Source organism: Poeciliopsis prolifica, unplaced genomic scaffold (assembly GCF_027474105.1).
Source record: "Poeciliopsis prolifica strain line A6 unplaced genomic scaffold, Auburn_PproV2 SCAFFOLD026, whole genome shotgun sequence".
Taxonomy (NCBI): domain Eukaryota; kingdom Metazoa; phylum Chordata; class Actinopteri; order Cyprinodontiformes; family Poeciliidae; genus Poeciliopsis; species Poeciliopsis prolifica.
Genome location: NW_026562401.1, coordinates 6,393,240 through 6,416,432, shown reverse-complemented (window position 1 = coordinate 6,416,432; position 23,193 = coordinate 6,393,240). Strand labels below are relative to the sequence as shown.

The following is a 23,193-nucleotide window of genomic DNA, read 5'->3' as shown; positions in this document are numbered from 1 at the left end:
ATTCTTTCTGTAGAATATTCCCTTTTGTTGTAGCTTTTATTTCGTAAAAATAAGATAATCTGTAATTGGTCCCATCTTATTAACGTCAGCTCAGTCAGGGGTGTCCAAAGTGCGGTGCGCGGGCAATTTGCGGCCCTTGATTTTATTATTTGTGCCATTGACAAGATGATTGAACTGCAATTCAGAAACAGTTCAGGTTGAAAGACGAAATGTTTTCACTAACAAATCCAAATATTTATTAAAATGGAAGAAGTTAGGCTGCGACAGACTGGCAACCTGCCCAGGGTGACCCCACCTCTCTGGAGATAGGCATTAGCACCCCTCCTGACCCCACTATGGACAGCGGTGTTAGAAAATGGATGGAAGAAGTTAGGCGCAACACAAAGCATTTCTAAGTTTTCACATCCGTGCTATTATTTGCAGGTTTTCTCATTCAAATGAATTCTTGCTGCAATTTGCAGTCTTTTCGATTTCTTGAAAATAGACTGTTGCTGTTTTCATTGGAGAAATACACACTCAGTTGCCCATTTCCTTGAATTTTAGTATGCTACTTTTAATAACTGTATAGTATTACTTCCCCTATATTTTAATTTGTCCTTACTGTTTTCTTTATTTGTTTTTGCTGTTTACCTGTAACTTCCTGTTGGCACACCTGAAATTTCCCATAATGGAACAACAAAATAAATTTCCATCCTATGTTTGACACAGTTTTTATGTTTTGGAGCTCCAATAATTTACAATTTTTTTTTTAAATCACATTGTTAGTTTCAATAAAATATTACATGTTCAGATTTTTGTTGAGCAGCAAAACATAATTAAAAAGTAAAAATACATATTCTGACGTCCACAAGTTCTTTATACTTGTAGAGTTTGGAACCTCTGGCAAAATGTTTGGACACCACAAGGTTAGGGTATTATTTAAATGTAATATTTTGTTATAAAGTCAACTATGCCATGGACAAGATGATTGAATAATAAATATTTGATTCTATTTCATGAGACTATTATTGAGAGATATCATAAATATGATGCATGATAAATAAATACGATAACTACAAGCTAGATATACCTTTATTGAGATATAAAAATGTTAAAAAGACAAAGTAATAAACTTGCAAAGTCATAATTTTGATTTAGCTGTTAAAATGATGACTTGGAGAGAGTCAGGTGCAACTGCCAGAAGGTTTTCATACTTTGTTTTTGAAATATTCCTAACAAAAAATCAAAACAAGAGACATACTGTAAGCAAAATGAATAATTTGAGATAATTTTGACACTTATGCAAGCAACGCATTGCGAGAAGATTAAATACAAACAATTGCAATATATACAAAACCTTTAATGTTTTCATGATTTGACACAATCGCCGTCAAGTCCCATGCGAGGCATAAATGACAAGCTTTTGTTTTTACCTTTAAAAGACGACTTACAGCAAAAACCCAGTAAGAGTTTCACATGTAGTGAATGTGTGTGATGGACCAACAGGATGAAATGTTGCTGCTGCAGCAGCATCATAGCTATGAGGAAATCATGGTGTGCATCTCTCCCTGAAGGCAATAAGATTGAATGACGCCTTAATGGAGTGGAGCTGCTTAATGGAAACTGGAGCAACAGCCACAGTGCTGAGCACATGGTCATCTGACGTATAAAAGGCACTTCGCCCGTTTTATCAGCACAGGAAACAAGCCTGTTGTACCTACAGACATCTGGAGCAGATGGATTTCAATAAAGAGCCTTCAACACACACACGATTCAAACATATCAAACTTCATGACGAAAACTAATCCGTCATAAACGTGTCCCTAGCCCAGCCTCTAGAGACACGTTCTAAATGTTTTCTAGAAACAATGTTCCTAGAAAATTTGTTTGCATTTGATGGTAAATACATTCCTAACCTTTCACGCACACAGAAAGTCTGTCATTTAATCTCAAGGAGATGCACAAACCCAAACATTTTCTCAGTGAGACATCGTGCGCTAAGTCTTCTTTCGGCCTCTTCCTGTGCTCTCAGCAGGATGCAGGTTGGTGGCAGAGGGAGAAAGTGCATGAGTCTGCAAATCGACTCTCTGCTGCAGGATTCCTGTGAGAATAAACTCAGCAGTGACGACGGGAAGAGACGCAGACACGGCGGGGCCACACAGCCGCAGGTCCTCCTCGCAGGAAATCACTACGGTCCGAGGCTGAGAGACGGAGAGTCGGGGGACAGAGGACCGGTGAGTCAGAATAACGACACAAGACAACATCTACATCTCTGCACTCCACTGGCACCTTGTGAGCCGAGGGCATCTTTGTCAGGAAGGTAGCGCCGCAGCAGGTGATGACGTCTTTCATGTGAACCCGTTCCGGCTTTACCGACTTTGTGACGTGGATCTTATATCCCTGAAACAAAGAAGCAAAGTGATGCGTTGCGCATTCGTGTAAGCAAATACAGAAGGATTAGTCTATTCTTATTTAGGTTCTGTAACAGAGAATGAGAAAATCGATATAAAAGCTCTTGGCATCAGAGTTTGGTGAGGTGTACACCCTAATTTTAGCTTGCCATCAGCATTTCTTTGTTGTTTCCAGCTCTCATCTTACCACGGTGATGAAACTCTAAAGCCCCGGAAACATAATAAGAACACAAACAGCAAATGTCAAATTAATTCCCACCGGTTCCTGAAACTCCACCTGAAACACAGTGGCTTGCAAAAATATCCACAACCCTCGAACGGTTTCACATTTTCTCACGTTACAATCAAAAACCAAGGATGTCATCTGACATCAGCAAGAAAAACTGCTCAATTGTAAAATGGAAGGAGAAAAAAAGAGATTTGGTGTCTAGATGTTTGTTTACAAATAAAAGTCTGAAAAATGTGTGCACTAGCATTCAATACATTGTAAAAACTAATTTCTCTGCCGATCACTTTTGTCTCAACCAAGGGGATAATTGCCAGATTTTCTCTCCTGTTCATAAGTTCTTTCTGTAAGCATTTGGGAAAACAGTGAATCAAGTGGCTTCCATTAACACTTGTGAAGAGGACCGACAGACAAACAATCCCAACAAAATACATCAAAGTTTGTGGCTGTAATTTGACACGAAAACTTCAAATGGGTATGAATACTTATGCACTGCACCGCAAACACTTTGCAGGGTGGCACACACACACACACACACACACACACACACACACACACACACACACACACACACACACACACACACATCAACATCGGATGAGAACCGGGAATGACTCAAACATTTCTGCATGTCTACGGTGAGTCAGTCTTTCTCACTAGCACTGCTGCGCCGTTACACCCGTTACACCACTGACACGCCGTCAACCACTCAGTCAGAGAATAATAAGAGAACAAATAAAGAGGATGAGGTGGTACCTGGAGGAGAGGCTGACTGCTGGCAGTCCTCAGAGACTCCTGCAGGGAGAAGCTGAACTTCTTCTCCTGCTCTGGATCTTTCACAACAAAAGGAAGCGGAGAGAGGAAGCTCCCAGCTTTACAGCTCTGAAACCAAGAGAGGAGAGTCTGAGTGGGACCCAGCCGATCTGAGAGAGCAAGTCTGTGTTGCATTTAGCAGCTCCTGCTAATAACCTCTTCCAGCCACTGAGTGGTGACGATTGGGACACCTTTAGCCACGGCGCACAGGAATTTGACCGTCCTTCGCATTTTATCGGTCACGAGACAGTTCATGTCGGAGACGCCTCTGGCCATGGCGCCTCCTAAACGAGCCAGCAGCTGCTCTCCATCTTCATACACCACTCCGGTGAACAGAACCTGAGAAAACAGCAACACAGGTTCACTTCAACAACAATAGAGTTTTACTCATGAACTGAGATCTAATTCTATCGGGCAGCTGGTTGAGCAAATATGGAAACATATGAGCCTAATTTTATTGTTATTACAGATTTTTTAATTCTTCATTTGTCTGGTGAGTCGTGAGAAATGAGACCTTAACAAATCGAAAATAAAGTTTAACACTCCCACTTCAAATAAAAGTTATGATACAAGTTTCCTTCCATGATAAGAGTCGTATCTGGATGCAAAACACAACAAATCAGAAAAATAGAGGATAAAATAGTTAAAGATCGTTACTGATTGTTGCTGCTTCATGTGATATCAACTCAAATATGGATAAAAAGTAACTACAGTTTTTGAAAAACATTTATAAGTGAAAGTCACACAGTTTTTATTGGTGTTGAATAGTTAAATGCATAACTTACAATGAATTTGTTGCCACGTATCCACGCTTCTACTATACACCTTTTGCTCGAAATTTTGACATTTTTCACATTTGTTTACAAGTCTGAAACTGAGAGTCAACTCAGAATTTTTTTCAGTGGCCCTAATCCTCTCCCATATAAATCTTTCATTTTAGAGCCTTAAAGGAAAGATTCATAAGCCTCTGATATCCTGTCTGTGTTATTTGTTGGGTAAAGGATAGAAATACAGACCTTGTAGGTTTGGCTCCTGGATCGTACTCGGCTAACTATAGGTGGAGACGCAGAGGAGGAGCGCGGCGTCTTAGCCACGAGGGAGGAGTTTGAGGAAACACGCCGCTTCCGGGAAGGAGTCATAGCCGAGATCTGAGCGAGTTACAGAGGAGAAGAAAGTAGGACAAGGCAGGAGCTGAGCTGTAGTAATTTGTATAACACTTATAAGATTACTTCTTATATCAGTCTTAATTATTGATTGTTTTGTCTTTCTTCCAAGTTGTGAATGGATAATCTTGCTCTCTGATGTTTGACACATCAGATCAGTGACAAAATGTAAGAAGAAAGTGTGGGTAACTATCAACTCACTGAATCCATTAGATTCAAAGTTGAGCAGAAGAAAAATATGCGCCATCATATAGATTACAGGTGTCCACGGGCCAAATTCGGCCAACTATTGCCACCTATGTGGCCCTCTAGATTCTAGAGGATAACATATTTTAATATAGTTGTATGCTTAAATAGTATTTTATCAGTCAAATCAAAACAGTTTTCATTTACAGGGTCAATTACAGGGTCTAATGTTAAAATTGTTACATTTTAAGAAGTGCAAATCAAATGCAGAGAAATTTTACGTTAGTGTTATGAATACATTCTCCCACAATCGGCCCTTTGAGAACATTCATAATTGTGATGTGGCCAGAAACAAAAACCAGTTGGACACCACTCTTAAAAAAGGAAGTGCATTACATTACAGGGGTTGGAAAGGCTGGTTCATGGAGCAAAATACAGCTTTGAGTAAAGCTAAAAGCTTGTTGTGTTTTAGCCATTTTGGATGGATGTGTGCAGTAGACTGCAAATCTTATTTTTTAAAGTGGAACAACAAAATCACCTCTGACTCAATCTCGTTTCCAGCCAGTTCCATGGAAGAACCAGACGTCTGAGTTTCCTGCATCTCCAGGTTTTTATTTTTCTGGACCAAGGTTGTTCGACCCCTGGCTTTCTTCCCAGCTGCCCCCGCCTTCTTTCCATCTGTTACTTCCTGTGTAGGGAGCGACTCTTTGTTCTTCTTCACCTGAGTGCTTGAGGCTCTGCTTGTTCTCCTGCCCTGTATCCCAACAGGAATCTCTTCCTGTTGCTCCTCTTTCCCTCCTGGTTCTGTTGATTTTTTTCTCTTGTTTCTGGCCTCGTCACCATCAGTCGCTGTGGGAGCCTCAGTTTCCTCCACAGGCTTGGTCTTTACTGTTGTTGCGCCTCTGTTTCTCATGTTTCTCTTGGACAGAGTGGTCTGTTCCTGATTTATCTGAAGGCCCTCATCATTGAAAACTGAAGCTTCAGAGCAATTGGCAGTGGCTCGCCGCTGCACCCTGCTGGTACCAGCAAGCTTAGTGTCTGCTTTCCTTTTCTCATCTTCCTGCAGAACCTCAGTGGCTTTCTGTTCATTTTCTTTAATCACAACATCAGGCTGAGGCGATGTTTTCTTCCCTCTTCCTTGTGGTTTTCCTCTGGAGAATTTAGAGGTCACACTGACCGCCTGAGCTTCAGCGTCCGGTTGGACTGCAGTTGCCGTCCTTCGGCGGCTGCTTCTCACAGTATCTGTCTGGAAGGCTTGGCTGCTCCTCTTCGCTCCTCTTTCTGTTCCTTTGTTCTCCGGGGTGTTGCTGTTGACGGAGGAGATCGACCGCTCTGAGCTGAGGGAGTTGGAGCGGGATCGGGTTCTCCTGGCTGGGACATCCTCGCTCACGGCTTCACGTACGGCTGTGGTTGTTCTCCTTGCAGTTCTTCGCACTCTTGCAGAACCTTTGGGGTTCTTCTCTTCATTCTTGTCTTCTTGTGATTCTTTGGGCTGTTTTTCTTTCTCCAGTCTTGCAAGGTGTTCTTGGTTTGTCTTTGTTGTTTCCACAGTTGTTCCCTTTTCTTCTTCTACTTCACTTCCTGATTTCATCTCCTTTAATCTGTGTTTTCCTTTTGAATTTTCTTCCCTCTCATTTTGTCTCTCTGTCTCCACATGTTCTCCCTCTTCTTTGTCTCCTTCCTCCTTTATCAGGCTCTTATTTTCATCACTCCTTTGTCTTTCATCATCATCCTGTTTCTTTGTACTTCTTCTCCCTCTCGTCCGTTCATTAGCTGCCTTCACCTCTTCCTGATTGTTGTCATCCTCAGATTTGGTTTTTCCTCTCCGCCCTCTGGTGCTTGGTAATGGTTTACTTTCAGTCTTCATCTGTCTATTGTGACGTGAAGAACATGGTACCTTCTCTTCCTCTTCTCCAAATCGAGTTTCCACTGAACTTGAAATGCTGGATGCATCAAATACATCGTTTTTTTCCAGAGTATTTGGTGGAGATACTTCAGAAACTGTGACCGGCTGCATCTCTTCTTCAAGCTGAGATCTGGATGTCCCTTCATTCATCAGCTCTTCCTTCTCCTTGTGTCTATCTGTTTCCTTTTCGTCTTCTCCAAGTTTTCCAACTCTTTGCTCTGTTATCTGGCTCTTGTTTTTGTCCTCATCTGGTTCTCCCTGTTTTCTTGTAGTTCTTCTCCTTCTTGTTTTTTGATTAACCACCTTCACTTCCTGCTGATTTTTGTCATCCGTAGTCTTTGTTTGTTCTCCTGTTTCTTTGGGACGTGGTGAAACTTTCATCTCGTCAGTTTTTCTCTGAGATTCAGAAGCTGAGACTGGCTGCGTCTCCTCTTCCTCAAGATGAAGACGTTTTTCCTTTCTTTTCCGTGGATATGCGACAGATTCATCACCATCCCTTTTCCCATCCCTCCCTTCTGTCTGGACTTCAGCAGGAGGAACCCCAGCAGCGGTGAGAGGAAGAGCCTTCGACCCCCTTTCTTCATCGTCGCAATTTATCAGAGGCTGGGTCTGCTCATCTTCAATGTGCAGCGGCTTCACTTTCCTTTTTCGGGTGGAGATAAAGTCTTGGCTGCTTTGTTCTTCCTCACATGTAACCGAACGCTGAGATTCAACAGCAGAGACTTGAGAACCAACTAGAGATTGTGTCTCGTCTTCCAGCTGCAGCGGCTTTGCTTTCTTTTTCCGCAGGCTTGGCATCAACTCAGAATCGTCGTCATCCTCACCTGAAGTCAAAGGCTGCATTTCACCAGAGTCTGTGCGCTGCAGTGACTCCTCTTCATCAATATGAAGCTGCTTCACTTTTCTTTTTCGTGGAAGACGGATCTCCGAGTTATTTTCATGATCTGCACATGAATCCATCGGCTCAGTTTCATCAGCACTGACATGCAGGGGCTGAGTTTCAGCGAGCGACAAAGCTGCATCAGTATTTGGGTGCGTCTCCACTTTTGAAGGTCGCAGAGGCTCCGCTGACAACTCTTCATCGTCGCCGCTCTCCTCATTGTCGCTCAGACACGCGGGTTGGGTTTCAGCGAGGCATAAGGCTGAAGAAGTTTGTGGAGGTTTCTGCTCCTCTGCAGATTTTATGGACTCCACTGACAACTCTTCATCACCACTCTCCTCATTGTCACTTGTAAACACGGGCTGTGTTTCTGCTACTGATTCAGAATCAGTGATGCGCCTCTCCGTTTCATTCTTAACGGGTTCTGAGGAACATCCTGGCTCATCATCCTCCGCAGAAGAGAACATTGGCTGGGTTTCAGCCATAGCAATTGCAGATAAAGCCTCTCTTTCAGTCCTGGCAGAGTTTAGTCCCTCATCTTCATCTGAACCTTCATCATAAGGTTCTGGGATATAAGCCTGAGTTGCTTCCATAGTCAAGTCAACACAGGTTTCTTTTTTAGACATTTCTGAAGATCTGGGAGGTTCCACTTCGTAGGGCTGCGTGGCCTCCAGGTGTGAGTCATTCTCTGCACTTTCCTCATAATCCTGAGTATCCTCCATGTTTACTCTGCCACCGACTGCAGTGTAAGCTTGCATATTCTCCCTGACCTCGCCCTGCAGGTGGCTGCTGTCAGACAGTCCCAGCTGGAAAGAATCATCTCTTTTGGACCCGTCCTCTGGTTTGACAGCAGAGGACTTGAGAACGGAGGCTCGGTTTGGATTCAAGACTTTGTGGGAACTTCTCGTCTGAAGAATGAAAGATTGGGTCTCAGCCACCGCATAATCTTCATCTTCCTGACTGTCTGAGCAAGAAGACATTAGTGCTGGACTTAAGGAGGAAGATGCAGCATCTGCAGGAGCAAAGAAAATAAATCTATATGAATCTAAGCTTGTCACACATTAAAAAAAAAAAATCCCAAAAATGTGATGTGAAGGGATGCAAACAATTAATCTACTAATTGTCGAATATTGGCTCAGTAGATTAAAATTAGTTCAAAATGATGATCTAATAACATCCACTTAGAATCGTGGATTAGACCAACAAGCAACAGTGTCCATCGTTTACGCATGTCCAAGTATAGTTACTAAATATTTCTATGCTCACATTTACGTGGATGTGAAGTAGGGCTTGTGAAGACCTGAGTTTCCATCTGTTCAACTTCTCCTTCTGCAAAAAAGGGACAAAAAAGACAATTTTAATATTCTCTGAAACTTTTCATAACCTTAGGGAAATTTGTCTTACATGGAGACTAAAACTGACTTTAAATAATTTGCCTGGTAAAAAAGAAATGCAAAAATCACTTCTCTTCTGATTTCAAGATTAATCTCGGAGATATAAGAACTTCTTTCAGTGTGGTGCTATAGTTTTACTTGTATTCTTATCACTTGGAGTTTTTAACTTTATTACACTGCATCGGTTTATTTATGAGCGATTACCCGAGACATGAACAGGAGTAGAACAGTTCTGCCAAAGAGGAACCGGAAACCCAGGATTATTTTCTCTCAGCAGGTGGGGGATCTGCCCCTGTTCTACTTCTCCAGGATTTGCCTCCTCATCCTCCACATCTGTGTCACTTTCCATCCTAAGGTCAGCTGGTTTGCCCTCATCTGCAGCTTGGGGAGCAACAGGTTCATCGACATCTGTATCTGCATCTGATTCTGGTTTGGGAGCTCCGGCTGCTGCAGCAGATGGCAGAGGCAGGTCTGCTGCAGCAGCAGGAACAGCAGGGAGTGAGTCTTCTTCCAGGTCCGTATCACTTTCAGACAAAATATCCAAGCCAGCTGCAGTCACCTCCTTACCACAGGTGTGACTGTCTGGATGCAGATTGTGAGGAGACAGAAGTGTTTTGTCTGTTTTGGGATTTTCCTGTTTCCCAACCTCCTCTTCCTCATCCACATCTGTGTCGCTGTCCAAGTGGAAATCTCCAGACTGTACTGAAGGACCGGAGTCAGCGCTGTGCACACACTGAGGTAAAGTCGCTTTGGATGTGACTTTAGCATCATCATCATCATCCACATCAGTGTCACTGTCCATTGTAATGCCCTCAAGCTGAATACCAGAAGCAACTGCAGAACATTTTGTTGCTTCATCAGTTAAAGGCGAAGTTCTTGGAGCTTTATCTGAGACATCCTCATCAACATCAGTGTCACTGTCCAAGTGTGATAGGACTGTGTTTGGGCGTGGATCACTTTTCCCGGCAGGCACCGCCTCTTCCTCTCCTCCCTCCACATCTGTGTCACTGTCCAGGTTAAATTCAGGGGGGGCGTCTCTGGAGACCTGTAGCGTCGACCTGAGAGATTTACTGATTTCTGTAGGACTTTCACTGGCTTCCCCTTTCACATGTCCTCCTCTTTCTTCTGAATACACCACTCCTTTGGATGCTCCTTCTTCTTCCTCCACACCATTTTCCGCAAACACAGATGACTTAGTTTTCTCCAGGTCAACATCCGTCTTCTCCAAGCTGAAACTGATGCATCTGCTTGACCCATTTCTGCTGGAGGAAGACGGTGTGATGGGGCTTTCGTCTTCACTGCAAGACAGCAAAAGACAAGATCACATTTAAGATCTGACAGCAGTTCAGACAGATTTTCTGTCAGTAACTCACACTTTCTGATTTGTTTTCTGTTAGTACTACAGAGCCTTTCAAAAAGTGTTCATATGCTACAAACTCCCAGGTGTTTTATTGGGATCTCATGGCAGCATCATGCTGTGGGGATTTTGTTTTGGAAAAGCTGGGTAGAGTTGTTGTGAAAATGGATGGAGCAAATCACAGAGCAATCCTAGAGGAGACTATATCATGAACTAGAAACAAGTTATTCCTGACAAATTGAAATTATCCTAAAATCTTTAAATACCATTGAGCAACATTTACACACAAAATAGGACCTTTGTGCAGCAAAATGAATTAAGTGATTCATTAAACTTTGCCAATTATAGCACATGTTTTCAAAGAGTGTTGAGAATAGACAAGAAAGTAAAAAAAATCAACTGATTCCCCCAAAATGTGGAAACTATTACTTTTTAATTGGACAAACCTACAAAATACTTTTTATTATTTTGATCTGCACTCATTTAGAGAATACTTTCTCACAAGAATGACTACTTTATTTGTTTCACTGAAATAATGTTACGTTCGGTTGTTTTTGAACAGGAAAATATTCAAATGTGAGGTGTTTTATTGGGAAAAAAAATATATATCTATATATACCACTGGTTTAAATAAAAGCAAACACTACTTTGTGTTCATGCCTTTCACAAAGTCCAGGTAAGATACTTGTATATTTCAGGTTGTAGTGTAATGTGTAAATGTTCAGTATAATATGCAGGTGTTAGAAATGCACTGTAAAAATGAAAACATACCTTTCAGGAACAACTTTGCTCTGAGGGCTTAAGAATACAGAATCACTCAGTCTGGATTTGTGGCAGCCTAAATCAGACACTGAAATCAAAGACAACTGGTGAATAAAAATATAAACAGTGGTTGTGTTTATAAATTGCCAGAAATTTCACATACCAACATCCTTCTGTTTTCTGTTTCCTTTCCCTTCTCTTTCGCTCTCTGAGTCAGAATCAGATTCTGGCACCAAGCTCTCCTGTGGCTGGACTGGAGTTTTCTCAAATGAGAGACAGCCGCCTGTGACAGGAGTCCTCTTAGCCTTTGTGCAACTGCGGACAGATTTCTTGCTTCCTGTGTCAATATCATCCCAGTCTGACAATCTGGCGTTTGCTTCCGATTGTCTTGCTGTCTTCATATCACCAAGGGAAGAAGGGGAGTCCACCCCGGAGCTCACATACCGACATGGGATGTCCCCCAAAACCAAGTTGTCCCCCTCACTGAGGGCATAGCGCACGTTGGGAGTCAGCTTGAGACGTCCCTTACGGGTCCCATTCATGCTTTTTTGGTCCCAAACCACGGCCTCCATGTCCATTTCATGGACACGGCCTCTTCTCCGGTGAACAGAGATGCTGATGGCAGCATGCTGCTTGGATACAGATGGTGCCAACAACTGTAGTGTGCAAAGATTTGGGTCACGACCCAGGAAATTATTTCCCAGGAAGAGGGGCAACTCTAAGTGATAGAGGGAAAATATATTACTTATGTAGTTATGACAGACTATGCATACAGACAAATTTGTGACTCTGGTAAAGATGTGAATAAAAAATTTGAAATGAATGAATTGTTTATTACTCCTACACTGAAACTTTTTAGAAAAAATAAAGAATTAATTTAATTCTGGAAAATTTTATTCTCATCTTATTTCCAGAACTATATTTTAACAAAGTTTGCTGGTATTTCAAAGAGACAAAGATTACATGGATTCAGGATCTTTTGGAAGAGAAAAAGATCCAAAGCATCAAATATTTACCATTGTATTAAGCAGGCATTTAATGCTTTTCCAACTTTTATTCCTGATTTCACACCAGTTTGTGAAAAGATGAAAATCTCATGTGAACAAACAAAATGTATAACTGTTATTTATATAGGGTTTAATGGATGTTATAGAGACTTGGTGACTACAAAATGCCACCTTTCTAAGTTTTTTAACTTCCTTTACCGTCTTCCTCACTACTTGTAGTGCCAAGATACATATAAAGCCTCTTCCAGATTTGCTGTATTAACCTTTTTATGATTGCTCTCAGTGTAGGCTTCAGCAAACATATGCAAGTTGCCATTTTCTTAAGACATATGAAGATCAACACACATAAATAGCTCTTTCCAATTTTCTAAAGTGGCGCAGAGAAATGTCTCTCAGTCATGTCATATTTATCCACCAACAGAGCAGAAAATCATGGCTCACTATTTACAAGATCTATGAAATTATGTAGATCTATGTAAAAATGTAGAAAATGTAAAGATCCCTTTCTACATGTGTCATAAATCAACCACAAACACGCTGTTGATTTTGTTAAAGATAATTAGTATCACATTTTTTTCTGTGCAACATTACGCTGCTACAGTTAAAGAATAAGGTATTTCAATGCTTTTTATGCACATTTCCCCTAGCATAGCATACACATTTCCCCTAGCATAGCATACACTAGAGGTAAAAGTTACCTTTCTCAGGGATGTGTGGATTATTTAAGATGCACAGTTTGGCCAATGGCTTCCTCCTTTCATTTTGGATTTCCTCTTCATTTTCCTCCTCCTCTGACTCTAAGATCGATTCACTGATCGCCTGAGTTGCATCCATTCCTGTTAAAGACCAAAGCAGAATGGCAATGAACTAAAAACAAAGACAATTTCCCCTTCTAAAACCTACTAATGTTAGCTTAGCAACATGCTTGCCTTCTGCAGGGCTACTCCATGCAGCTAACGTTAGCCTTGGTGGCTAGGCCATTAGTAATCTGCAGCTAGCAGACAGACAGAGGCTTCACTATGAACATTTAGCTAGCTTTTTATTGAAATCTTGTATTCTTAATCAAAATCTATTTATAGGTCTGCTCTAGATAAGCCCAAACAACACAGAAATGTTTTTTATTAAGCGTGTATAATTATTTTTTAGTGTCGAAATCACAGCAATTACATTTCTGGCCAACGGTAAACCTGTTAGCCGTTGGTGAGTTCAAATGACAATATTCCAGTTAGCTTAGCGAGAAATTTCCTGGTTATAGTTACTGATTATTATAGTAACTATCCTTATTCTTTCCCAACAATGTTTACTTCTTCGTGGCTAAAAATCGCCCCGTTTGGGAATCACATGGCTGTTACCTTGAAATTAGACAGGAACTATCCGTCTGTTAACGAGGTACTTTGCAGCTCCGTTGGGCTCATCTGTTGATTATTACCCTGGACGCGTTGTGTTTTAATATTCCGACAACCAATGATGGGTTCATGCTCCAGCACAGGCTTCCCGGAGTCTCGCTTTACTCTGTGGACATAAATAAAATGTAAATACTGACCCAACCACGCCCACAATAGGTTCTTGAGCAAAGAGCTACTGGCCAATACAAGTGTCACTTATGACGTACTCTCTCTTTCATTGGATAGTTTTTTTTCCGGAAGCGTTTTTGATTGAACCGACAGTTTCTTAATGGTTTCATTCGTCCTTTTATTTTCGCGCCAGGCACAGAGAGAGAGAGAGAGAGAGAGAGAGAGAGAGAGAGAGAGAGAGAGAGAGAGAGAGAGAAAGAGAGAGAGATTTACAGTTTATGGTTTACAGTTGTTTACTGTAAACCAGTAAACAACTGGTTTACTGGTTTACAGTTTATTTTTAAAAATACTTCAATACTTGTGGGATCTTTTGTTTAAAGCTAGGCAAACAATTTTTTATAAGGTTTTGATCAAACCATTAAGAAACTACTGGTCTATTGCTAAAACAGTAACTATTGACCAGAAGGGATTTTTTTTTCTCAGCAATGCCTTACTGCTGAGATAAAAATATGTCTGGCTGATTTTCTGGGTGTCTCTGATTGTTATGGACACAAACAGAGACATATACTTGAATTATGTATTGTTCATCACAAGTAATGTTATCAAGACAGTCACCAATGCTGTCACATATTGCATATTTCTAATATTGTGGGCCCCGCTCCCTATCAGGGATTCTCAAATGTATTCACAGCACTTCTCCTTTTCCGCCTTTTGCTATGTTGCTGCCTTCTTACAAATTGTGTTAGAATAATCCCCTTCCTTAAAATTCTAAATACAAATACTTCATCATGACAATGTGGAAAAACATTTTTGAAAATGTCTTAAAAATAGAAAGGCAGGCATTCATAGCTTTTACCTAGTCCTTTGTTGAGATGATTGTGCACAGCATTTTATGATTTTTCCAGAAATGTTCAGTCAGTTTCAAGTCTAGACTCTGGCTTGGCCACTCGAGGACGTTCACAGAGTGATTCTGAAGCCTTTGAGATCTCATCAAACCAGAGTGTTTTGTATCTCGAGGTCAGAGTCCTCCTAGTGTCTTTTGGTAAACTCGAGAGAGGCTGCAATGTGCTTTAAGAAGTGACTTTTGCCCTGTCACTCTACCATACAGGCCTGATTGCTTGATTGCATCAGAGATGGTTGTCTTTCAGGAATGTTATTATGTCCCCCTGCAAAGCTGGAGCTCTGACAGAGTGACCTTTGGGTTCTTGTTCACCTCGCCGACTAAGATCATTAGATTGCTCAGATTAGACAGCCGGAGCGCTCTAGGAAGAGAGTCCTTGTGGTGCCAAACTTCTTCAATATTCAAATTATGGAGGCGCATAGTCTCATTCTTGAAAGCAGCATAAATTTTTCCATCCTGTTTTTAAGGACAGAATTCACAGACAATTTTGTTTGACATCTGACCTGCAATGTGAACTTTAGGAATAAAGTTCAATACATTAAAGATGTAGAAACATCCCAGATGACCAATCAGTGGAAACGGCTCAATTTGAGCGTCATGAGAAAGACTGAATAGTTATGTAAATGTGTTTTCTTGGTTTTATATTTTTAATACATTTTCCACATCATTGTTATGGGGTAGTTGTGTGCAGAATTTTGAGGAAAGAGATTAATCCAATTTGAAATAAGTCTAACAAAATGGGGATAAAGTGAAGAACTGTGACTATTCTTTGGATGCACTGTCTTGCACTGCATTGGTGAGGTGTGGCATGGAGAGGATCAGCCTGTGGGTCTGAAATTAATCTTGCTCATATACTGGCTATATTCATGTATAACCATCAGGTGATGTTGATTTTTGTCAAGTGCATTTTCTAGTCTCTCGCAATCTCCATGCCATTTAATACCTGTATACAGTAAAAGACCACAAGAATCAGACAAGAACCAGACAGCTTAATTTGTCAACTTTATTGGTACTGAATGACAGGGGACTTCTACTGCAACCTAAAGTTTGAACACAGTTAAGTTTTCCTAGTAATGCTATTGAGTCTATGTGGGGGTGTTGGTTACTTGTAGTTTGTTCCTTTCATAGTTTCATTTTGGCAATGACTTTTTGACTTCACATCTTCAGGCATCCTCTTCGGCCTCCTCCTCAAACTCACCCTCCTCCTCAGCAGTGGCATCCTGGTACTGCTGGTACTCTGACACCAAGTCGTTCATGTTGCTTTCTGCCTCGGTGAACTCCATCTCATCCATACCTTCACCTGTATACCAGTGGAGGAAGGCCTTGCGGCGGAACATGGCTGTAAACTGCTCAGAGATGCGCTTGAATAGCTCCTGGATGGCCGTGCTGTTGCCAATGAAAGTGACGGCCATCTTAAGGCCACGGGGTGGGATGTCACAGACAGCGGTCTTCACGTTGTTGGGGATCCACTCGACAAAGTAGCTGCTGTTCTTGTTTTGCACATTTAGCATCTGCTCGTCCACTTCCTTCATGGACATGCGACCGCGGAACACAGCAGCCACTGTCAGGTAGCGGCCGTGGCGTGGGTCGCAAGCAGCCATCATGTTCTTTGCGTCAAACACCTGCTGGGTCAGCTCTGGAACCGTCAGGGCACGGTACTGCTGGCTGCCCCTGCTGGTGAGGGGAGCAAAACCAGGCATGAAGAAGTGCAGACGAGGGAAAGGCACCATGTTGACGGCCAGTTTGCGGAGATCAGCATTGAGCTGGCCGGGGAATCGCAGGCAGGTGGTTACGCCGCTCATGGTGGCGGACACCAGGTGGTTAAGGTCACCGTAGGTGGGTGTGGTCAGTTTCAGGGTGCGGAAGCAGATGTCATACAGGGCCTCATTGTCAATGCAGTAAGTTTCATCTGTGTTCTCTACCAGCTGGTGGACTGACAGGGTAGCATTGTACGGCTCAACCACTGTGTCTGAAACCTGTAGATAAACAACTTTAATTCAGTCATATGATCTTAAAATAGGGAACCTACGGCTAATCAAACTAAATTTAAATCCCAAACAGAGCATGTGCCATCACAAGGATCAGTTACCTTGGGGGAAGGCACCACACTGAAGGTGTTCATGATCCGATCAGGGTACTCCTCACGGATCTTGCTGATCAGTAGGGTTCCCATTCCAGAGCCTGTTCCCCCACCAAGAGAGTGGGTAAGCTGGAAGCCCTGCAGGCAGTCGCAGCTCTCTGACTCCTTGCGAACCACATCCAGAACAGAGTCCACCAACTCGGCTCCCTCTGTGTAGTGACCTTTGGCCCAGTTGTTTCCAGCACCGCTTTGGCCTGTGGAGAAGATAGAAAGTGATGCGTTTTTTTCTTGATGCTTTAGTATTTATTCATAAAATAGTAAGATTTATTAAGTTTCTACTCACCAAATACAAAATTGTCAGGTCTGAAGATCTGTCCAAAGGGCCCAGACCTCACAGAGTCCATAGTTCCAGGCTCCAGATCCACGAGAATGGCTCTCGGTACATATTTACCTCCTTCACAAGAAAGAGAAGAAGACAATGAAAGAGAAAGATGAAGAGCAAAACAGTTCAATATTGTATGAAAAAATAAATAAAAGTTGTAATAAACTTCTGACATTACCAGAGAAAATGATCTATAAATGTTTAATTAAACAGTTTTTAAGAGGGAAGCTAACCTGTGGCCTCATTGTAGTAGACGCTGATCCTGTCCAGCTGCAGGTCACTGTCTCCATGGTAAGTGCCTGTGGGATCAATGCCGTGCTCGTCGCTGATCACTTCCCAGAACTGCAGACACAAAACGGAAGTGATCACATGCCTGTTACTTTCAATAGAAAAAAAACGCTTTGTATATCCATGTGGTTTATGAAACTGGGGCATTTAAATGGCTAAAACAGCAGTGGGATTGCATTTTTTGCAGGCTGACGGTTAGGCCCTTTTAAGCGTGTCATATCAAAGGCATTTCCTGCAACGCAGCTGTTAATATTTCCACAGCCGCCAGCTGATGACACTGCAGAACGCAGCTCTTTCACATGTAAAATATGACAGAGGAGCAGCACAAAGGAGCTACAGAGAACTCTGCACGCCGTACTGCGAATAAACTTCATTTGCACCCAGTCGTTCAACACAGGAGGACAGTGGCCATCTGTATTCAAGTCTTTTTAAAAAGACTGCATTCAAGATCTTTAAAGACAAACCCATTCAAAAATCCAGTGTGATTATGCAGGCGATTATTAGCTTTGACCACATTTTCAAACATTTTCTTTGCTTTTAATTTATTTATGTTTTATTATTTTAAAATGTATTCATCAAAATTATGATTTCCTTTATATGGATGAGCCGTATTGTGGGCAAGCAGTCACTTTGGGAGTCAGCGGTGGAATGCAAATCATGACATTTAGATCGATACATAGCAATCAGTAATGGCAAAACGAGGCCAGATGAGGTCGAGAAGAACAAAAGATCTGCACAAAACAAAACAGACACAGAGATGAGAGAACTGATGCAAGGCTGAAGGTGACACAATAGATGGCTATCAGCAAAGATGAAGAATCACAGTGAAAGAATGAGGACAATAAGCAGGAAAAAATGCCACACCCTGACCCAGATTCCTGCAATGTATGCATTCAGCATTTCTGTCAATCACATAAGCTGGACATCTGAGTCAATGGATCCCAAGGGAGTGGAAACAAATAGAGATCTTATCTGAAAGGGCAGCAGTAGTAGTTTTATCAGCTTAGTCAAACAAGGAGCAAAAATAGCGAATTCAGGTGAATAAACATTTACTTGCTTTTCTGTCCAACCTTATTTATAGCAACAAGTATAAGGAAAAGATGAATACAGATTTTCTAATACTGTGTGCATTAGTCATAAGCGTTCTACAGAGACAATGCAAGCAGATGCAGATTAAAGCAATTGCCTCTGCATCCACTGTGCATCAGCTGTTTCCTCCAGTCTTCCCCCACCCTTCTTTTAATTTGGTTATGGAAGGAAAGACATCGATTACAAAGGAGGGTCTGGCTTTCCAGGACATAAGCACCTCTGCCAGTACTGCATCATGACTATACTGATGCATCTTTTAAAATCCAGCCTATTGCTGTTGTGCAATCTTGAAGATTAGAAGTAAACATATGAAATGATCAGCTGTAGCATAAAGAAACAATGAGACGGCCATAATAACAGGCCAGTAAGCTCTTTTGTTGCAGAACTCAATTGTTAGTGAAAGCCTGGGTAGATGATGAATTGATTTATTGGTTCCCGTTCAGACTGTGCTGACATCCCACCACTTGTGGATAAATAATTAGGTCAAATACATCAAAATATGTGTATAAATCATCAACAACTACTGCACAGCTTCATTATGATAGAGGCTTTTAGACGGTATCAGTAAAAATGAGAAATTCATTTTTTTTCCTCAGTCAATTATTCATGCCACACCCTTCCACCAGATCCCTGTCTAGATCACTTGAACTGCAGTCTGCCTCTCCACAGCCTGTGGAATTAAAAAAAAATCTAATCAATAAGAGCTATTGATCCAAATAGGGAGGAAGAGGAGAAGTACTAGGCCTCTCCTCCAGACTCCCACTCATTGTCTGAAATACCGGTCATATCTGCCTGAGGGAGACAAAGGAAGGCAGACTGGTCTGACTGAGGGGGGCTGTGACAACTGGAGAACAGACTCTCCCCTCTTTCTTCTCCTCTTCAACAATGTCCGAGGATAAGCTGAAACCAAAGTGTTGGGAAGGCGGACACGCCCGGTGTTGTGTGGGGAGTAAAAAAAAATCCCGTCGAGACATCAAGACCCCCGTGGTACCGTTATATCAAAGCACACACCCACCCACCAGTTACCGCAGTGCAAAACTGGAAAACCACAGAGACAGATCAGCTGGTGTAACCTAAAGATAATAAACTCATCATATATGCACCGAAAATAAATGGTTCTATTCACAACTAACATAAGAAGGTCTTTGTATGAGCAGAAATGTGTTAAATAAGAGGAGGAATGGTTTCAGAGGAAATACGGTGTTCTCTTACCTTGGCACCGATCTGGTTACCGCACTGGCCGGCCTGGATGTGCACGATTTCTCTCATCGTGGAAGTGAAAGTTTTCTAAGATAAAGAGCGAGGAGAGGTTGCAATTACAGCACGAGGAGCCGACTGGTGCCTTAAGAGCTCGCGCTGGACAATGGATTTATAAGGCTGGAGCGTTTCCAGGGGAGGTGGGGGTCGCGGACACGCCCACATGCAGCGGCTGCACGGCGCCGATTGGCTGCAGAGGACAGACTGGGGGAGGAGACGGGGTTCTGGGATGTTGCAGATCAGGGAGTGGAAATGAGAAAAGGAGACTGGCCAAAATTTTTGCCAGCTGGTGTCCAGAAATATTTATTGTCAGCCATGGGTCAGCCATAACATATCATCTCGTATCGCCTACTTTATAGGAAACAGATGGTGGACATTTCCGTGTCCAGCTGGGGGGGAAATGGGGACAATTTCACTCAAGCCCTTTTCAGCATGTGTTCAGGAAAAGAAATCTCACTAGCAGATCAATTTGACTGATTTTGGAAGATTTAATACCCTCAGTGTTCTTCAGATGGAGCATACATTATGTGCATTTTCTTCCCTTGCCTTATCCAATTGCATATTTGCTTCTGAATGCAGGGAGAATGCCAGAATGTAGTCAACCCTCTATTAAAAAGCCTGGATGTAAATGGATGAGATCATTTTAAAAGAAACTATCCAGCAGCTGCAGAGCATTGAGCAATGTGGCTAAATGTAGGACGCCAATGGGAGAAAAATTAATGGATTAAGACGGGTAATAATATACACTATTCAACTAGAGACAGATGTTTACACATTCATCATTAGTGGTAGTTTTTATGAGAGCAATATGGATCACTGTCTCGGGTGGCAAGGCCTTGGAAGGTGGGGATGGCATGGCTTGACAAAAAAAAAAAAAAGCTCTTGTGTCTAACCAAAACTAATTTTCAATTTCTTATTTAAAATTTGTTTTGGTCCAGCCAAAAATATATACACATTTGAATAAATATCTTTTAGTTACTTGCAGATGTACCATACCTTCTTTTGTTTAATTGTTTGCAAATGGTAAACTTCTTGTATAATTGTGGCTGCTCTTCTTCGTAGAAACATTACAGCTCACTTAAACTGATATTTATTTTTCTGCCACAGTCCATAACTTTAAGCATACTGTACATATTTTCAGCATGAGTGATCATGTCAGAACAGTTAATTGTGTCAAAGTTTTAACAATTTAGTCCAACCTGGTGAAAAGAAATTGGTCTTGATCTTTAATAATTCAGAAAACAGCAATATTTCTCTCCACAGTAAAGAATGTTTAGCATCAATGCAGAATGACTGGGAGACTAAAAAGAAAGAAGCACATGGTGAAAAGTCAAAATTGTTTAGAGAAATCAAAATTTGAAGGGCATCACATGGACAAAACTTCAAGAGAAGTTTTTTTGGACTTAGAAGGAACCACAGTTAAAAGTTGATATTCTGCCAGATATGGTGGTGAAAGCTTCATGTTGTGGGACTGTTTGGCGCTCACTGATATTTTTGTACTAATGAAGAAAGACAATGTCAAATTCCTCAACTTCAGTTTAAATCAAAGTCTGATGCTAAAAACTTGGGAACAATGTTGTTTTTCAACAGAACAATACTCCAAAAATACAAATCAAAGTTGATTTTGAAATGAATAAAGCAGGAACAATCTTCAACACCTGTAGTCTCCACCTTATTGAAACTCTATGGAATATTCTTAGAAGCCTTTTTCATTGCGATTCAAATTAGTTCCACAAAAACAGTGGACGAGACAACCATAAAAAACTGCTGATAAGCACAAGGAAGGTAGTTCCTCAAATATTAATGGATGTACACAGTTTACACTTGAGCCTCTATGTTTAACATTTGTGGGAAAGTAAAAATTCACACTAAATAAATTTTTCTGCTCAAACGTTCTCTTTTAAAATTTCATTAAAATTCTTTATTGTGTCATTGCTGCACCTTGGTAACAAACAGGTCATATGCACCATTAAAAGCCTAAAAATAAATGTGAGATTCATGACAATACCATAAGTGATTCTTTAGTGCTGGAGGTGCTTTGTTTATTTACAACAATATTATCCAAATTTAAAAGTCATAATGTTTTGCATATTCTAAATTTAGTCAGTTTAAATCTGAAGAGAAAATAATTATATAAGGAAATGGGTGAAGCTTTTGGGAAAGCGCTAGACTGCTTTGTCAGCAAGCAGCTTATGCCTCAGGTCATCAGAGAGCAAAGTCAGTAAATGTCAACATGTTTCAAACCACATAAAACTGCTTTAGGGAACTAAGATTATGTCACTTAGCGTCTGATAGTTCAAACAGAGATCAACATTGTTTCTACAGGTTACAGGTCATATCAATGAGAACCTGCTCATCATGTTGCTCAGTGGTGTTCTGCCGGGAAAAATGTGGCTTCACAAATAAAATTCAACTACCTCCAAGAAGGAAACACAAAGTCTGAGATGTTAACCCAGCCTGTAAGTTTCAGGTAATCTGAAACTATTTTTGAAACCTGACAACAACTTCTCTGTTCTCCAATGGTCTCCACAGTCACCAGACCACAATGCACTAGAGCACATTTGGTCCTGGGGAGAAGCTTGTGACAAATCCACAACTGATCAAGTCTATAGAAAACAACATTTCATAAAAATGTTTGAGTTCCCCTGGTTAAATACATGACAACAATGATGACATGAGTCCTAAAGTCAAATGGGGCTCCAGCAATTTTCCAGGAGGGTGTGCCTAATAAAGTGGCCAGTTATTGTGTTGCAGCAGGATATACCACGTGTGGCCCTTGAAATACATTTGTTTAGCCCCTTTCAGCAATTCAAGACCAGAACGTGCAACGAATGCAGATGTACTCTTGTTAAAAATGTTTTGGAAAAATTTAACATATAAAATTCAATCTAAATTAAAATAGAAGGTGTCTGGTACATTACAAAGTATTTAATTATCTATGTTTGTTCCTGTTAGTGTAATTTTGAACAGAACCACCAACATCCAGCAACTTATACTCCAAAACAGTCCCACTCAGTCAATGTTGCTAAATATACCTGAAATAAAGAAGAACAAAGAGTGATCCAAATCCTATTCTTAGATAGTTTTGTTCTCAGTCAATAAAACAGAAAGCATTTGACTTCCTGAGATTAAAAAAAAGCATTTCCGTTAATAAGGTGATGTGAAAGAGTGTTTTTATTTTTTTTTAAATCACTGCTTTTTTAAAATGTAGGTACACATAATCATCCCAATAAGATTACTATATTTTTTTAAATGTATAAAACAGAAACATAATTTTGTGGTTTACATTGTGTGGTTTGACTTAACCACAGAACTGGACAGGTCCAAACTGTACCCAACAATTAAGTCTGCAGGGCGGCTTATTAGGGCCGGCCTCTGTTCCGTCCAGGACTTGTGCAGGTCAGGTCAGGAAAAGGGCAGCTAACAACTGTCCCAACCCCACACATCCTGGACACAAACTGTTTAGACTTTTATCTTCAAGTCGGTTCTACAAAACACTATTTACAAAAACCAGACGTCACAGAGACAGTTTTCTTCCTTCAGGCTGTCTAGCTGATGAACACAATGGACTCCTTACAGCCAGAGTTGCATACTAACT

The 23,193-nt window shown here is 41.2% G+C and overlaps 2 protein-coding genes across 2 annotated transcripts; both read right to left on the bottom strand.

Annotated features, from left to right (window-relative positions):
• Positions 1-1,318: 1,318 nt before the first annotated feature.
• mdc1 (mediator of DNA damage checkpoint 1) lies at positions 1,319-13,673 on the bottom strand. Its single transcript, XM_055047664.1, has 12 exons — positions 13,437-13,673; positions 12,783-12,920; positions 11,241-11,795; positions 11,087-11,165; positions 9,163-10,256; positions 8,831-8,893; positions 5,317-8,576; positions 4,446-4,577; positions 3,586-3,768; positions 3,373-3,498; positions 2,269-2,379; positions 1,319-2,180 (listed from the first exon to the last, which is right to left on the bottom strand). Exons 2-12 carry the CDS (start codon positions 12,916-12,918, stop codon positions 1,977-1,979), a joined length of 5,943 nt encoding a protein of 1,980 aa, XP_054903639.1. The 5' UTR covers positions 12,919-12,920; positions 13,437-13,673; the 3' UTR covers positions 1,319-1,976.
• A 1,815-nt stretch (positions 13,674-15,488) lies between these two features.
• On the bottom strand, positions 15,489-19,705 carry tubb5 (tubulin, beta 5). Its single transcript, XM_055047666.1, has 5 exons — positions 19,551-19,705; positions 17,195-17,303; positions 16,923-17,033; positions 16,589-16,833; positions 15,489-16,475 (listed from the first exon to the last, which is right to left on the bottom strand). The coding sequence occupies exons 1-5, from the start codon at positions 19,605-19,607 to the stop codon at positions 15,663-15,665; spliced, it is 1,335 nt and encodes a 444-aa protein (XP_054903641.1). The 5' UTR covers positions 19,608-19,705; the 3' UTR covers positions 15,489-15,662.
• Positions 19,706-23,193: the final 3,488 nt, after the last annotated feature.

Coding starts and splice junctions, on each gene's coding strand:
- tubb5 (XM_055047666.1), bottom strand. CDS start 19,607: ATGAGAGAAATCGTGCACATCCAGGCCGGCCAGTGCGGTAACCAGATC. Junction 17,304..19,550: donor GTAACCAGATCGGTGCCAAG/GTAAGAGAACAC, acceptor TTGTGTCTGCAG/TTCTGGGAAGTGATCAGCGA. Junction 16,834..16,922: donor ACCTGACAATTTTGTATTTG/GTGAGTAGAAAC, acceptor TCTTCTCCACAG/GCCAAAGCGGTGCTGGAAAC.
- mdc1 (XM_055047664.1), bottom strand. CDS start 12,918: ATGGATGCAACTCAGGCGATCAGTGAATCGATCTTAGAGTCAGAGGAG. Junction 8,577..8,830: donor TACTTCACATCCACGTAAAT/GTGAGCATAGAA, acceptor TTGCTCCTGCAG/ATGCTGCATCTTCCTCCTTA. Junction 2,181..2,268: donor AGATGCCCTCGGCTCACAAG/GTGCCAGTGGAG, acceptor TCCGTCTCTCAG/CCTCGGACCGTAGTGATTTC.